Here is a 15962-nt window from a genome sequence, read left to right as displayed (position 1 = left end):
TGCCATAGCTATTACTAAGATTATTTAGTAGGTTTAGAAAATGTGCTGATCTGCAAATTGAACTTTCATTATGATGAAGTTGATAATGATGGAATGACCCTTCCTTGTCATCAAGCAGATGAATCCATTACGAATGGGTTGTGTCCACCTACCAGCAGGGGGAGATAGAGAGCACTGAAAAACCATAGTGCCTCTTGGCCAGCTATCTCCATCTGCCTCTCTGTATTCTCTATCTCCCCAGCAGGGTTGGACGCAGCTTATTCAGCTCCTTCAGAAATCTGCCTGGGGTGACTCCTGGGCTTTTGCCAGTTGTAGCAGGGGTGTTGTGGCTATTGCAGCTTCACTTTAAAGGCACATAGGTTAGCCCTTTCCCTGCCTTACCCTTCCCCCTATGTGGATGCAGGCATGTAGGTTTGCCCTGTCCCTGCCTTTTCCACACTCTTCTGTGTGGATGCAGGCACATTGGTATGTCCTTTTCCTGCCTTTCCCACACTCTTCTATGTGGATGCAGTCGCATTGGTGTTTCCTTTCCCTGCCTTTCCCACACTCTTCCATGTGGGTGCAGGCACATTGGTATGTCCTTTCCCACACTCTTCTATGTGGATGCAGGCACATTGGTTCGTCCTTTCCCTGCCTTTCCCATTCTCCTGGACCTTTGGAGTGCCTCTGTAGCTGTTGCCTCTAACTTTCCTCACAGCGTTAAAAAAAAAAAAAAAAACGCGACGTGCTTGTTAGTGCTGCAATTCTGAGGCTTCCTTCTATCTGTGCAGCATGACCGGAGCTCTGTGACTCAGTCTGGTGAGGTAAAAGAGTCTTGTAGCTCCTCCGAGGAGGGCCCGCAATCGGGATGTTTTGGCGCAAATCCGCCATTTTGAAATGTTCTGCCGTTTTCAGCGATGGCTGTGGAGGTTGTTAAGCGCGGTTCATGTTGTTGCAAGCGCAGATCCGCAGCAGGGCTCTGTAAATCATGCTCTTCATACGTCAGGGCCGGCCCGAGCATGGTGAGCGAGGTTTCTTCCTGCTCGGTGGAGCTGGCAGCGGGCGCCATCTTGGATGCGCCGCATGGCTCGACCCCCGCAGGAGCAGAGGGGAGCCTTAGATGGAGGCTACCAGAGGAGCTGCTTACCCCGGATTGGAACTGGGAGGCCAGGGTGAGCCTTTTGTACCCTGAGTTTGTGTTGCTTTTACATAAAGCGTTCATGTTAAAAAGAGCTCTGCTGCAGATGTCTGACTCTGCGTTGCTACCTGGTTCCCCTCCAGTGGAGACCGGCCCGGGATTGCGTCAGGGTTTTTTCCACAGACAGTTGGCCGCAAGACAAGCGCAGAAGGGTAAATTCCCCTTGCGACAGTGGTGCACCCCCCCTCCCCCCCGTGGTCGGGCTGTGGGGATTCTGAGGGGTCTGGCAGGCCTTCGTGGTCCGAAGAGCCAGAGAAAGGTGGAGGATTGCCACTGGATCCAGATGATCCCACTGCTGTTAGGATTTTCCACTGTGAGGAGCTGCCAGCGCTTATTTCTGAGGCCTTACAGGCTCTCTCTATTGAAGATCCTTTGATGGGTGAAGCCTCCTCTGGTAATCCGAGGATGGCAAGTACTAAGAAGCCAGCTCGAGCCTTTCCTTTGCATGACTCCATCCAAGAGCTTATTTCGGCTCAATGGGCTGACCCTGAGGGGCCTTTGAAAGTTGCCAGGGCAATGGGGCACTTATACCCTCTCAGTGAGGAGCACTTGGCACGCTTGGCTGTGCCTAAAGTGGATGCCCTAGTCACGGCTGTGACGAAAAAGACTACCCTCCCAGTAGAGGGAGGGGTCGCCCTGAAGGACATGCAGGACCAACGTCTGGAATCCGCAATCAAACGGTCCTTTGAGATTTCAGGCCTAGCCTTACGGGCATCTGTGTGCAGTTGTTATGCTGCTCGAGCCTGCCTCGCTTGGTTGCAACAGGCAGTGGAACAGCCCGGGGAAGGAGCAGAGCCCTTGCGGAGGTGGCACCGTGGATGGAGTCAGCCTTGTCATTTTTGTATGATGCCCTCTATGATCTGGTCAGAGCTTCGGCTAAGCAGATGGCTGTGGCGGTGGCCGCTCGCCGCCTTCTATGGCTACGGCATTGGGTGGCTGACATGGCCTCTAAGCAAAGGTTGGTGGAGTTGCCCTTCCAGGGCCTTCTCCTATTTGGTGAGGAGTTGGAGAAAATTGTTAAAGGCCTGGGGGAAACTAAACCCCAGCGCTTACCCGAGGATAGGCCGCGGCCTTCTTCCAAGGGTCAGGCGGTTCCCTCCTCTTCCAGACCTCGCTTCCGTGAAGCTCGAAGGTACCGCCCGGGGCGTTCTGCTGGGTTTACTTCACGTGCCCGCTTTCAGCAGAGGAACTCCTTTCGCTCGAACAAACGTTCCGCAGCGGCCGGCTCAAGGCTTGGCGTTCATGGGCAACCCTCTCAATGATGGTGCGCCGGCCCACTCCTCGATTCCTGCAGTTGGAGGACGTCTTTCCCTCTTTCTCGAGGAATGGGTCAAGATTACCTCAGATCAATGGGTTTTGAACCTGATCAGAGATGGCTACAGATTAGAATTCAATGCCCCAGTGAGAGACGTGTTTGTGGAGTCCCGATGCGGCTCTGCCGTCAAACGGGCGGCGGTAGAGGAGACCTTGCAAGGCTTGTTGCATCTCGGGGCGGTGGTCCCTGTGCCTCCCGCCGAGATCGGCTACGGTCGTTACTCCATTTACTTTGTGGTGCCACAAAAAGGAGGGTCTTTTTGGCCCATACTTGACTTAAAGGAAGTCAACAAGTCACTAAGAGTGCAGCATTTTTGCATGGAAATCCTGCACTCTGTCATGGCGGCGGTACAGCCAGGAGAGTTTCTCACGTCTCTGGACATGAAAGAAGCTTACTTGCACATTCCTATTTGGCCCCCGCACCACCGGTTTCTCCGGTTTGCGATGTTGGGAAAAGATTTCCAGTTTCGGACCTTGCCTTTTGGCCTCGCCACAGCTCCCCGAACCTTTTCCAAGGTAATGGTGGTAGTAGCTGCCTTTCTCAGGCAAGAGGGTATCCGGGTTCACCCATACCTCGACGACTGGCTCATCAGAGCGGACTCTGCAGAAGAGAGTCATCATGTAACAGCCAGAGTGGTCTCAGTACTTCAATCTCTGGGCTGGGTCGTCAATATACCCAAAAGTCACCTGACCCTTAGGTCTAGGATGGGACACATCCCCCCACCTGTTTGAGGTGGGGGATGTGTCCCATCCTAGACCTAAGGGTCCTGAACAAATTTTTGTCCGAGATTCATGAAAACGATTGGCTATGCTCTCTGGACTTAAAGGATGCTTACACACACATCTCGATACTTCCAGCTCACAGGAAGTATCTTCGATTTCGGCTGGGAACACAGCACTTTCAGTACCTTGTACTGCCTTTTGGCCTGGTGTCTGTGCCCACAATGTTTACCACATGCCTAGCTGTAGTCGCAGCGTCGCTATGCAGACTGGGAGTGCATGTGTTTCCTTATCTCGACGATTGACTGGTGAAGAGCACCTCGAAGGAAGGTGTTCTGGAGTCCATGCGAATGACTATTCGGGTGCTAGAGCTACTGGGGTTCGTCATAAATTATCCAAGTCCCATCTCACCCCAGTGCAAATTTGGAATTCATTGGAGCTCTGTTGAACACTCAGACAGCTCGAGCTTATCTTCCCGAGGCAAGGGCGGACAACCTTCTGTCCCTGGTGTCCATGGTTCGAGCATCTCAGCAGATCATGACTCGGCAGCTGTTGAGACTTCTGGGGCACATGGCCTCCACAGTTCATGTCAGCCCATGGCACGTCTACATATGGGATCAGCTCAATGGACCCTAGCTTCCCAGTGGTTTCAAGCTGTGGGGGATCTAGAGGATGTAATCCAACTGTCCACCGGCTTTCAGAATTCTCTTCAGTGGTGGACGATTCGATCCAATTTGACCATGGGACGACCATTCCAAGTTCCTCAGCCACGAAGAGTGCTGACGACAGATGCATCTCTCCTGGGTGGGGAGCTCATGTAGATGGGCTCCACACTCAGGGAGCTTGGTCCTTTCAGGAAAAAGGTCTGCAGATCAACCTCCTGGAATTAATAGCGATCTGGAACGCTCTAAAGGCTTTCAGAGATCGGCTGTCCAACCAAGTAATCTTAATTCAGACAGACAATCAGGTTGCCATTTTTTACACCAACAAGCAGGGGGGCACCAGATCTCTCCTTCTGTGTCAGGAAGCCGTCCAGATGTGGCTTTGGGCTCGCCGTCACGGCATGTTTCTCCAAGCCACTTATCTGGCAGGCGTAAACAACAGTCTGGCCAACAGGTTGAGCAAGATAATGCAACCTCATGAGTGGTCACTGAACATGGGTGAAGTCCGCAAGATCTTCCGAGCGTGGGGATCTTTTTGCCACTCAGATCAATCACAAGGTCGCTCAGTTCTGTTCCAGGCTTCAGGCCCATGACAGACTAGCATCAGATGCCTTTCTCCTGCATTGGGGGACAGGCCATCTGTGCGTATCCTCCCATACCTCTAGTAGGGAAGACTTTGCTGAAACTCAAGCAAGATCCTGATTGCAAACTTCTGGCCGTGTCAGATTTGGTTCCCTCTTCTTTTGGAGTTGTCCTCCGAGGAGCCGTGGAGATTGGACTGTTTTCCAACCCTCATCACTCAGAACGAGGGGTCGCTTCAGTCTCTGGCTCTCACAGCCAGGATGTAGAGAGCTTAGGATTTGCCTCCTTGGGTCTTTCAGAGGGTGTCTCCTGAGTCTTGCTTGCTTCCAAGAAAGATTCCACCAAGAGGAGTTACTCTTTCAAATGGAGGAGGTTTGCCGTCTAGTGTGACAGCAAGGCCCTAGATCCTCTTTCTTGTCCTATACAGACCCTGCTTGAATACCTTCTACACTTGTCAGAGTCTGGTCTCAAGACCAATTCCATGAGAGTTCAGCTTAGTGCAATTAGTGCTTATCATCGCCATGTAGAGGGTAAGCCTATCTCTGGACAGCCTTTAGTTGTTTGCTTCATGAGAGGTTTGCTTTTGTCAAAGCCCCCTGTCAAACCTCCACCAGTGTTATGGGATCTCAACGTCATTCTCACCCAGCTGATGAAAGCTCCTTTTGGACCACTGAATTCCTGCCATCTGAAGTGCTTGACCTGGAAGGTCGTTTTCTTGGTGGCTGTTACTTCAGCTCATAGAGTCATTGAGCTTCAGGCCTTAGTAGTGCATGCACCTTATATCAAGTTCCATCACAACAGAGTAGTCCTCCGCACACACCCTAGGTTCCTGCCAAAGGTGGTGTCGGAGTGCCATCTGAACCAGTCAGTTGTCTTGCCAACTTTCTTTTCCCGTCCTCATACCTGCCCTGGCGAAAGCAGTTTGAACACCTTGGACTGCAAGAGAGCGTTGGCCTTTTACGTGGAGCGGACAAAACCCTTTAGACAGTCCGCCCAGTTGTTTGTTTCTTATGATCCCAACAGGAGGGGAATCGCCATCAGAAAACGCACAGTCTCCAATTGGCTAGCAGATTGCATTTCCTTCACTTATGCCCAAGCTGGGCTGTCTTTAGAGGGCCATGTCACGGCTCATAATGTTAGAGCCATGGCTGCGTCAGTTGCTCACTTAAAGTCAGCTTCTATTGAAGAGATTTTCAAGGTTGCAAAGTGGTCATCAGTCCACATATTCACATCTCACTACTGCCTTCAGCAGGACACCTGACGCAGTCGGTTTGAACATTTGGTGCTGCAGAATCTGTTTGGGGTTTAGAATCCAACTCCACCCCCGTAGACCCATTTTTGTTCTGTTCCAGGCTTCACTCTCAGTTAGTTGTTTATGGTTTCAGGTCAATCTATGTTATGTCCTCGCCATTGCGAGGCCCAATTGATCTGTGTTCATTGTTTTGAGTGAGCCTGGTTGATAGGGATACCCCACATGTGAGAACAAGCAGCCTGCTTGTCCTCGGAGAAAGCAAAGATACATACCTGTAGGAGGTATTCTCCGAGGACAGCAGGCTGATTGTTCTCACAAATCCGCCCACCTCCACTTTGGAGTTGTTGTTTATTATTTGCTTTTTGATTAAACTGAGTGGGAACGCTCATGCGACGGGTGGGAAGTTGTCCGCGCATGCACGGTGCACGCGGTTCGCGCGCCAGAAGGCTCTGGCAAAACTGTTTTTTTTTGCTGTAGAAAAATTTGCCGTTTCCTGGGCCACCAAGGACGCCGACCCACATGTGAGAACAATCATCCTGCTGTCCTTGGAGAATACCTGCTACAGGTATATATCTTTGCTATATAGGCTGAACTATGGTGTATCCTGAAAACTCTGTCTCATGACATTGACAGATGGCATGGACAGAATCATACCTTTTTAGGTAGAATCATAGGTACATAAGTAATGCCACACTGGGAAAAGACCATGGGTCCATCGAGCCCAGCATCCTATCCACGACAGCGGCCAATCCAGGCCAAGGGCACCTGGCAAGCTTCTCAAATGTACAAACATTCTATACATGTTATTCCTGGAATTGTGGATTTTTCCCAAGTCCATTTAGTAGCAGTTTATGGACTTGTCCTTTAGGAAACCGTCTAACCCCTTTTTAAACTCTGCCTAGCTAACCGCCTTCACCACGTTCTCCGACAACGAATTCCAGAGTTTAATTACGCGTTGGGTGAAGAAACATTTTCTCCAATTTGTTTTAAATTTACTACACTGTAGTTTCATCGCATGCCCCCTAGTCCTAGTATTTTTGGAAAGCGTGAACAGAAGCTTCACATCCACCTGTTCCACTCCACTCAGTATTTTATATACCTCTATCATGTCTCCGCGCAGCCGTCTCTTCTCCAAGCTGAAAAGCCCTAGCCTCCTTAGTCTTTCTTCATAGGGAAATTGCAGTTGTTATGATGCTGTTGGCTAGATTTCTTTGTTTGTCAAACACTACCCCTTAGTATCCCGGAATATGCTCTACTTCAATTGCAACAGAAGGTGTTTTCGTACATTTGGAGGAAGGGGCCACAATGGGTTTCCAGAGAAATCTTAGTTAAAAGGAGGGTACAGGGTGGCCTGAAAGTTCCGGACTTTAAACAATATTATTGGGCTACCCAAGTTAGATCTGTCACGGAGTGGGGTGAACTGGAACCAAAAACCTTGGGTTAGAATTGAATAAACCATTTTAGGGGTTGTCTCCTGCCATGCTCTGTTTTGGAAAATGGGGGGGAGGGGACAGTGGGATTGGGAGGACCTTCAGGAGCGCTTGGCAACCTCTTACCGATTTTTTTCTATTATCTACATTTATGACATTTACTTAAACACATCAATAGTTGGCTGGGACATAAATTGTTACAATTTGAGGAACTGCAGCGGTGGGAGGGGGCAGAGGGGCAAGACAGTATAATTTCTAATCTTTATGATTTACTGGGTATTTCTGCCACTCCTCATGTAGCCACATGCTACAGTGGGAAAGGGATTTGGGTCGGGAGCTTACTGTTAGAGTTGGACACTATGAGGCATATTTTCAAAGCACTTAGCCTTCCAAAGTTCCATAGAAACCTATGGAACTTTGGAAGGCTAAGTGCTTTGAAAATATGCCTCTATACGTCATAATACACTTCACTTATCTATATCAGCAAATATGGTGGAAGATGGGGTGAAAACTCTTAATTGTTGGTACCGCCCTCCGACACGGCTGGCCAAGTTTTATCCCAATTAGGCTAAGTTCTGCTGTAGGGGATGTGGACACGAGGGTACTTATTTTCACTTGTGGTGGGAATGTCCTGTAATTCAACAGTTGTAGTTTAACTGTATTCTTTTATTCACTTCAATTTTTAGTCTGCAGATAGATGTGGGCCCAGTGTTTTTTCTTCTTCATTTGCTGCCAGATTCAATGCCTACTACTATTGTTAAAATTATGCTCCCTTGTATTGCTATTATCAAACAGGTTTGTGCCATTCATTTTTTTCAAAACAGACATTTGTAAAATGGCTCTTCCCACTACACCTGCTGACAAATACACATGCACTCCTGCAGGTATTTTAGAAAAGGCTTTGTGTTGGCTGAACTGAACACATCCTGACATGTATGTCTCAATTCCAGTCTTTATGTTCTGTATAAAATGGGGCTTTTAATATCTACATCCCTTGATACTGTTTGCAGTACTGTGATGTAGAGTTTAGTTCATGCATTCATACCCCATTGCTGTTTTGACACAGTCTCCCAGAAAGACAGTAGGTTTGATCTGTGTATTGTCCACTACTTCTTTAGCGGGTAGAGCCCTGCTTGGTCTCCCTTAGAACCTGTTTTTATCATTTGAGGTTCTTCCATGTAATTGTTTACTTAAAAAAACCTCAAAACAGAAAAAGGAATTTTCCCAACAAAAATAGGTCGCCCATCTGTGGTGATGGCTCATGCTTCCTACTTTTGTTTATTTATTTGTTTACACACACAATTCACCTAACAAATAAATGTTTATGGTTACCTGAAAACTCCTAGTGATTTTTACTGGCAACCCAATATATAGGCTGTGGAAGTGATGTTTTCATTATTTCATTTATTTGGCTTTATATCACATTCTTTGTGTTACAATTTGTTTTATTCTTTTTCCAAACATAGAATAAACAATATTATCAATGAAATCTAACAAAGAAAAACTATTGTTGTGCCAGCATTTGTTTCACATAAGCCATAATTGGTCTGGGCTTTTCCATCTTCTTTTATCCAAATTTCTAATTTATAGCCAAGCAAACTACTTGTACAGAAAAGTAAGTGTTCCAAAAATAATAAAAATAAAGGAAAACAGAACAAAAGGAAAAGGTAACATTATACAATGGGATTAAAACTCTCAAGTCCACATTATATGATCCAAGATTACAAACAATGGAGAATCAAAAAGAAAATTTAAAAAATATAAAAGAAAGCAATACACTTGACATGTTAACAGGGTTCCCAAATAATCAAAAAAAGAGAGCCAAACACGAGATAAAAATTGTACCCCATGGCACATTTAGTTGGTAAAAATGCTGTAAGGTGAGAAGACTTATTTGACCAATTTGTACCAAACTACACATTTACTAGGGTATCGTAAAAAGAAAATAGCCCCTATGTGAAGTACCTCTGGTTTCAGCAATAAAAATTGCTGATGTCTTCTCTGAGTATCTCTGGAGACAACAGTGAAGATCTGAGTTCTAAAACCCAAAAAAGTCTTCTGTTTATTTTTGAAGTACATTCTCATCAACCAGTTTTTATCAGGCGCCAATACCACGGTAGCCACCAAGGTTGATGTATATGAAGATTCCAAAACAGCTGAAACATCCAATGATGGAACATTCTGAGTATTCTACTGATTAACCACAGATTTAGAAGGTTTTGAAAATCATGCTTCACAATGGATTTTTGTTGGATATTGAGGAAGGTTTTTTCAGCCGATGGTGAGGAATAGATAATTTACATATGTACATAAGTAATGCCACACTGGGAAAAGACCAAGGGTCCATCGAGCCCAGCATCCTGTCCACGACAGCGGCCAATCCAAGCCAAGGGCACCTGGCAAGCTTCCCAAACCTACAAACATTTAGATTGCTCTCAGCTGTACAGAGGTCTGAAGCTCTTTGAGGCTTTTTCCTTCCTCTTAGTGTAACATGCTTTACCTTCACATATTTTTTGCCATTACATTGGGTCTAATTTAGTTATTTGTTTTCAGTATCTGGATAATGCCCAAGGCAGGCTGGTTATTCAGCAGAGTTATTCATATCCAGCTGAAAATGTGGATATGAATCCCCTCAGTGAGACTTAAACGGGTAGGAGCCACTTCTACCTGGGTAAGTCCTCCTGAATATCGACCCTTAAAATTTCACTGGAATGAAAGTTGCCTTTAAAGACTTTTTTGTTGTGCTTTGGTAAGTGTTTATAAGAAATTAAAGCCTAAATGAAGTTTGTACTTTTTTATTACCATACAGATGTATTCTGAGAGTTTATTCAGTATAAGTTAGTCCACTGATTTGGACTTTTCCAGTGAGTAAGTGGATGTGGGAATAGTTAAAATCATATCTCTTTTGGCTCTGACATTGAATTATAAGTAAGGATATACTTCCAGATAAAGGGTTAATGTTGAATTCCAGTATTTGGCCATGCCCATTCTTTTAGCTGACTGAATTGAAACTATTTCATTACAGTGAATTTGTCTTGAATCTTGATTTATTTAATCCACAGGTAACCTATTACATCCTTGTTGCTTCCCTATCCATTTTTCTTTGAAAATTCCTTTTGATATCTGATATTTCAGTCACAAAAACTTGCTCAGTTGGCCTGGACCAGTTTGTACTGGCTGTGACATAACTACAATATTAATTTTTAAGATTTGTTTTAGTAGAAGATATAAGAAATATAGAATTAATTTTTTTAAGTTCAAACTCAGTGGGTGGTTTGGGACAATTAATTTCCAGTTGTTTCCCAGTAGAGCAGGTTTAGTTATATATTAATGAGGCACAGGTGTTAGGCCCCTGGTGTCTGCATGCCTGGGAGGCATATTTAAGTTGTTTATCCAGTCAGCATAGGTACTGCAAGGTACTCAAGCTTGCATTTTACAGTTTATATAGTGAAGCATTTTAATTTTTTGATGTTTTTTAAATTTGCCAGCACCTGTTAAAATTTTAAAACTGATCATGTATAAAGAAGTGGTTTCAGTGGTAAATAGCACTAAAATTTGAAGAAAGTAATCTTCTGTTATGCTTAAGTGCCCATCCTGTCATCAGGAAGAAAAGGTTCATTGTAAAGATTGTCATATACAGAAGGAATAATGAACACTTTTCTGTTGCATTTTTCTAGAATAGGTATACCTATGTCTGTGACAGAAACATGCATGTACCTATATTAATATCCATTTTTCTTGTTTATGTGCTGAACTGCATTCCCAACATTTTAGAGGAAATGGCCTTCACAGGCATTATACATTTCAGTAGCTGGCATAATTATAGTGATCCACATATTCATTAACTCTGAAGAAGCAATGTGCTCAAAAAGACCATCATGTGTTCAGAAACCGTGCAAACTAAATGCAATTCAGGTGTTTAAAAAAAAAAAAAAAGGGTTCTATGTAGTTCCAGTTGCCCAAAATTAGGTACCTTAACAGCAGTAATACTTTTACCCTCTTTTGTCTTCTCACACCTTTGCTTTTTCATTGTAGTAAAGAATGGGAAGAGCTATTTGTAAACAACAATTACTTGGCAGCCATACGACTGAAGGGGATTAATGGACAGCTGAGAAGCAGCAGGTTCCGCAGTGTGTGTTGGAAGGTAAGATGAAAATATTTATTTACAGTTTTCTGGTTACAATATATTAATATATTTTCTGATGCACTTGAAAATTAGGGTGAAAGAACTGTTGAATTGTCTAAGAGATTTCATTTCTAGTTTTGCTATCTATTGGCTTCCACATGTGTGTAAAAATGTAGAACATTAAGTACATACATAAGTACATAAGTATTACCATACTGGGAAAGACCAAAGGTCCATCAAGCCCAGCATCCTGTTTCCAACAGTGGCCAATCCAGGTCACAAATAGCTGGCAAGATCCCAAAAAAGTACAAAACATTATATACTGCTTATCCCAGAAATAGTGGATTTTCCCCAAGTCCATTTAATAACGGTCTATGGACTTTTCCTTTAGGAAGCCATCCAAACCTTTTTTAAACTCCGCTAAGCTAACCGCCTTTACCACATTCTCTGGCAACGAATTCCAGAGTTTAATTACACGTTGAGTGAAGAAATATTTTCTCCGATTCGTTTTAAATTTACTACATTGTAGCTTCATCGCATGCCCCCTAGTCCTAGTATTTTTGGAAAGCGTGAACAGACGCTTCACATCTACCCGTTCAACTCCACTTGTTATTTTATATACCTCTATCATATCTCCCCTCAGCCGCCTTTTCTCCAAGCTGAACAGCCCTAGCCGCTTTAGCCTTTCCTCTTAGGGAAGTTGTCCCATCCCTTTTATCATTTTCGTCGCCCTTCTCTGCACCTTTTCTAACTCCACTATATCTTTTTTGAGATACGGCGACCAGAATTGACAATATTTCAGGTGCAGTTGCACCATGGAACGATACAAAGGCATTATAACATCCTCATTTTTGTTTTCCATTCCATTCCTAATAATACCTAACATTCTATTTGCTTTCTTAGCCGCAGCAGCACACTGAGCAGAAGTTTTCAACGTATCATCAATGACGACACCTAGATCCTTTTCTTGGTCCATGACTCCTAACGTGGAACCTTGCATGACATAGCTATAATTCGGGTTCCTCTTTCCTACATGCATCACTTTGCACTTGCTCACATTAAACATCATCTGCCATTTAGACGCCCAGTCTCGTAAGGTCCTCTTGTAATTTTTCACAATCCTCCCACGATTTAATGACTTTGAATAACTTTGTGTCATCAGCAAATTTAATTACCTCACTAGTTACTCCCATCTCTAGGTCATTTATAAATATGTTAAAAAGCAGCAGTCCCAGCACAGACCCCTGGGGAACCCCACTAACTACCCTTCTCCATTGAGAATACTGACCATTTAACCCTACTCTCTGTTTTCTATCTTTTAACGAGTTTTTAATCCACGATAGAACACTACCTCCTATCCCATGACTCTCCAATTTCCTCTGGAGTCTTTCATGAGGTACTTTGTCAAACGCCTTCTGAAAATCCAGATACACAATATCAACCGGCTCACCTTTATCCACGTGTTTGTTCACCCCTTCAAAGAAATGTAGTAGATTGGTGAGGCAAGATTTCCCTTCACTAAATCCATGTTGACTTTGTCTCATTAATCCATGCTTTTGAATGTGCTCTGCAATTTTGTTCTTAATAATAGTCTCTACCATTTTGCCCGGCACTGACATCAGACTCACCGGTCTATAATTTCCCGGATCTCCTCTGGAACCTTTTTGAAAAATTGGCGTTACATTGGCCACCCTCCAGTCTTCCGGTACCACACTCAATTTTGAGGATAAATTAAATATTACTAACAATAGCTCTGCAAGCTCATTTTTCAGTTCTGTTAGTACTCTGGGATGAATACCATCCGGTCCAGGAGATTTGCTACTTTTCAGTTTGTAGAACTGCCCCATTACATCCTCCAGGTTTATAGAGAATTCATTAAGTTTCTCCGACTCGTCAGCTTCGAATACCATTTCCGGCACCGGTATCACTCCCAAATCTTCCTCGGTGAAGACCGAAGCAAAGAATTCATTTAATCTCTCCGCTACGGCTTTGTCTTCCCTGATTACCCCTTTTACTCCTCGGTCATCTAGTGGTCCAACCGATTCTTTTGCCAACTTCCTGCTTTTAGTATACCTAAAAAAAAATTTACTATGTGTTTTTGCCTCCAACGCAATCTTTTTTTCGAAGCCTTCCTTATCAGCTTTTTGCATTTGACTTGACATTCCTTATACTGTTTCTTATTTTCAGTCGGTTCCTTCTTCCATTTTCTGAAGGATTTTTTTTAGCTCTAATAGCGTCTTTCACCTCACTTTATAACCATGCCGGCTGTCGTTTGGTCTTCCGTCCTCTTTTTTAATACGCTGAATATATTTGACCTGGGCTTCCAGGATGGTGTTTTTGAACAGCATCCAAGCCTGATGTAAATTTTTGACCCTCGCAGTCGCTCCTCTAAGTTTTCTTTTCACCGTTCTTCTCATGTTATCATAGTCTCCTTTTTTAAAGTTAAATGCTAACGTATTTGATTTCCTATTTCTTAGGCTCCTGGCATTCACATATAGACATTTCAAACTATGTTCGTTGTTCCTATTTACATCATGCTCAGTACTTGACAGTATTAATTTACAATCTTTTGTCTGATTTTTATTTTTATTTAAGGACACCTGATCTACTATGGTCTCTTTTGCAACCTCACTATCAGGATACCCTATCTTCCCTGTTTTGGTGATACCTTTGAAAGATACCTTATCCCGAACCATGCGCTTTTGAGCGACTGTTGACCTTCCCCCCCATTTCTAGTTTAAAAGCTGCTCTATCTCCTTTTTAAATGCTGATGCCAGCAGCCGGGTCCCACCCTGGTTAAGGTGGAGCCCATCCTTTCGGAATAGGCTCCCCCTTCCCCAGAATGTTGCCCAGTTCCTAACAAATCAAAAACCCTCCTCCCTGCACCATTGTCTCATCCATGCATAGAGACTCCGGAGCTCTGCCTGTCTCTTGGGCCCTGCACATGGAACGGGTAGCATTTCAGAAAATGCTACCCTAGAGGATCTGGATTTGAGCTTTCTACCTAAGAGCCCAAATTTGGCTTCCAGAACCTCTCTCCCACATTTTCCTATGTCATTGGTACCCACATGTACCAAGACAGCTGTCTCCTCCCCAGCTCTATCTAAAATCCTATCTAGGTGACGTGTGAGGTTCGCCACCTTCGCACCAGGCAGGCAAGTCACCAGGCGATCCTCACGTCCACCAGCCACCCAGCTATCTCTGTGCCTAATGATCGAATCACCAACTACAACAGCTGTCCTAACCTTTCCCTCCCAGGCAGCACTTGGAGACATATTCTCGGTGCGAGAGGATAGTACATCCCCTGGTGGGCAAGTCCTGGCTACAGGAGTACTTCCTACTTCACCAGGATGATGCTCTCCTTCTAGGAGACCTCCCTCCTCCAAGGTAGCACAAAGGCTACCAGACTGGAAGAGGGACTTCTCTACAACATCCCTGTAGGTCTCCACTATGTACCTCTCTGTCTCCCTCAGCTCCACCAAGTCTGCTACTCTAGCCTCAAGAGTGACTGCTAGATTCTATCTGTTAATGCTGTGGTACAAAGTTTTTAAAACCAAGTGGAAAAGACTATGGAGATTAGTTGATAAAATTTGCTTTGTATATTTTTATTTTGCCTAACACTAACCTACAATTCCTCCTTTAAACCCCAATCTTTAAGTTCCCAAAGCACAAAGCAAAATAGCTTTCACTTACCAGAGAAGTGTCCTCTTATCTCGGAACTTCTCAGAAAGAAAGTTCAGTGGGACCTTTTCTCTTTATATTGTTTTGAATCTAAGGGGCCTCTTTTAGACTACTACTACTACTACTTGACATTTCTAAAGCGCTACTAGGGTTACGCAGCGCTGTACAATTTAGACAGGCTCTTTGAAGCTGACTCAGCAACCTATGCAAGTATTCTACTTCCCCACACCTTAATTAACACTTAATTGAGGTCGCTGGATAAGCTACCTCTCCAGCAGCCAAGGAACAGATAAAGACTGTAGGCCCATCTGTGCCTCCTGCCTATCTTTAAAATCCTGTCTTTTCCTTTGGAAATACTTTGCTTTCTTTTTTTATTTTAATTTTTATACATATACAATTATTTCAAGGAGTTTACACTTGAATAGAAAGTGTTGCTTAAGGTAAACAATATAAAACGAATAAATAAAAAAAAGAAGTATGAGGTACATTAACAATCTTCAACACTCAAGTCCACATTATAACGGAAGAAAATTTCGTTAAACAAGAGGATTTCAAAATAAAAGTTAAAGGAAATAATAGCATCTAGGAGAAAATTAAGCAAGGTTATCTTTACATTCACACTCCTTCAGATCTCTTAGAAGACACAAATGTAGTTAGTTGAGATGGTTCCATGAAAACATATTTTTGCGCTTTATAGGAAATTATGCATTTACAAGGAAACCTAAGGTAAAAAGTAGCAACTAGCCTCAGTACTTCTGGCTTCAATATCAGAAATTGTTTTTGCTTCTTTTGTCTGACTTTCGAGACATCAGGAAACAATAATATCTTCAAACCCAGAAATATTTTATGTTTAAAAAACATTTTACATACAACTTGGAAACAAGTAATTCAGTAAATTCATAAATCAGTGAATATATAAGTGAGTATATCGGAGGAAGAAAAAAGCCTCGAGAAGCACCTTCACTCCGCCAAACAAGCGGGTGGAGGGCTAGGACTTCATCGTCGGCAAAAACCTCCT

General features: G+C 44.0%; 1 protein-coding gene across 1 annotated transcript in view; it reads left to right on the top strand.

Annotated features, from left to right (window-relative positions):
- TBC1D5 (TBC1 domain family member 5) overlaps positions 1 to 15962 on the top strand; it is a 1081936-nt gene that overhangs the window by 505514 nt on the left and 560460 nt on the right. The window contains 1 exon segment of the mRNA XM_030202651.1: positions 11173 to 11281. Within this exon segment, the coding sequence (XP_030058511.1) occupies positions 11173 to 11281 (109 nt within the window).

This window comes from Microcaecilia unicolor, chromosome 1, assembly GCF_901765095.1.
Source record: "Microcaecilia unicolor chromosome 1, aMicUni1.1, whole genome shotgun sequence".
Lineage (NCBI taxonomy): Eukaryota > Metazoa > Chordata > Amphibia > Gymnophiona > Siphonopidae > Microcaecilia > Microcaecilia unicolor.
This window is presented reverse-complemented; position numbering and strand designations above follow the sequence as displayed.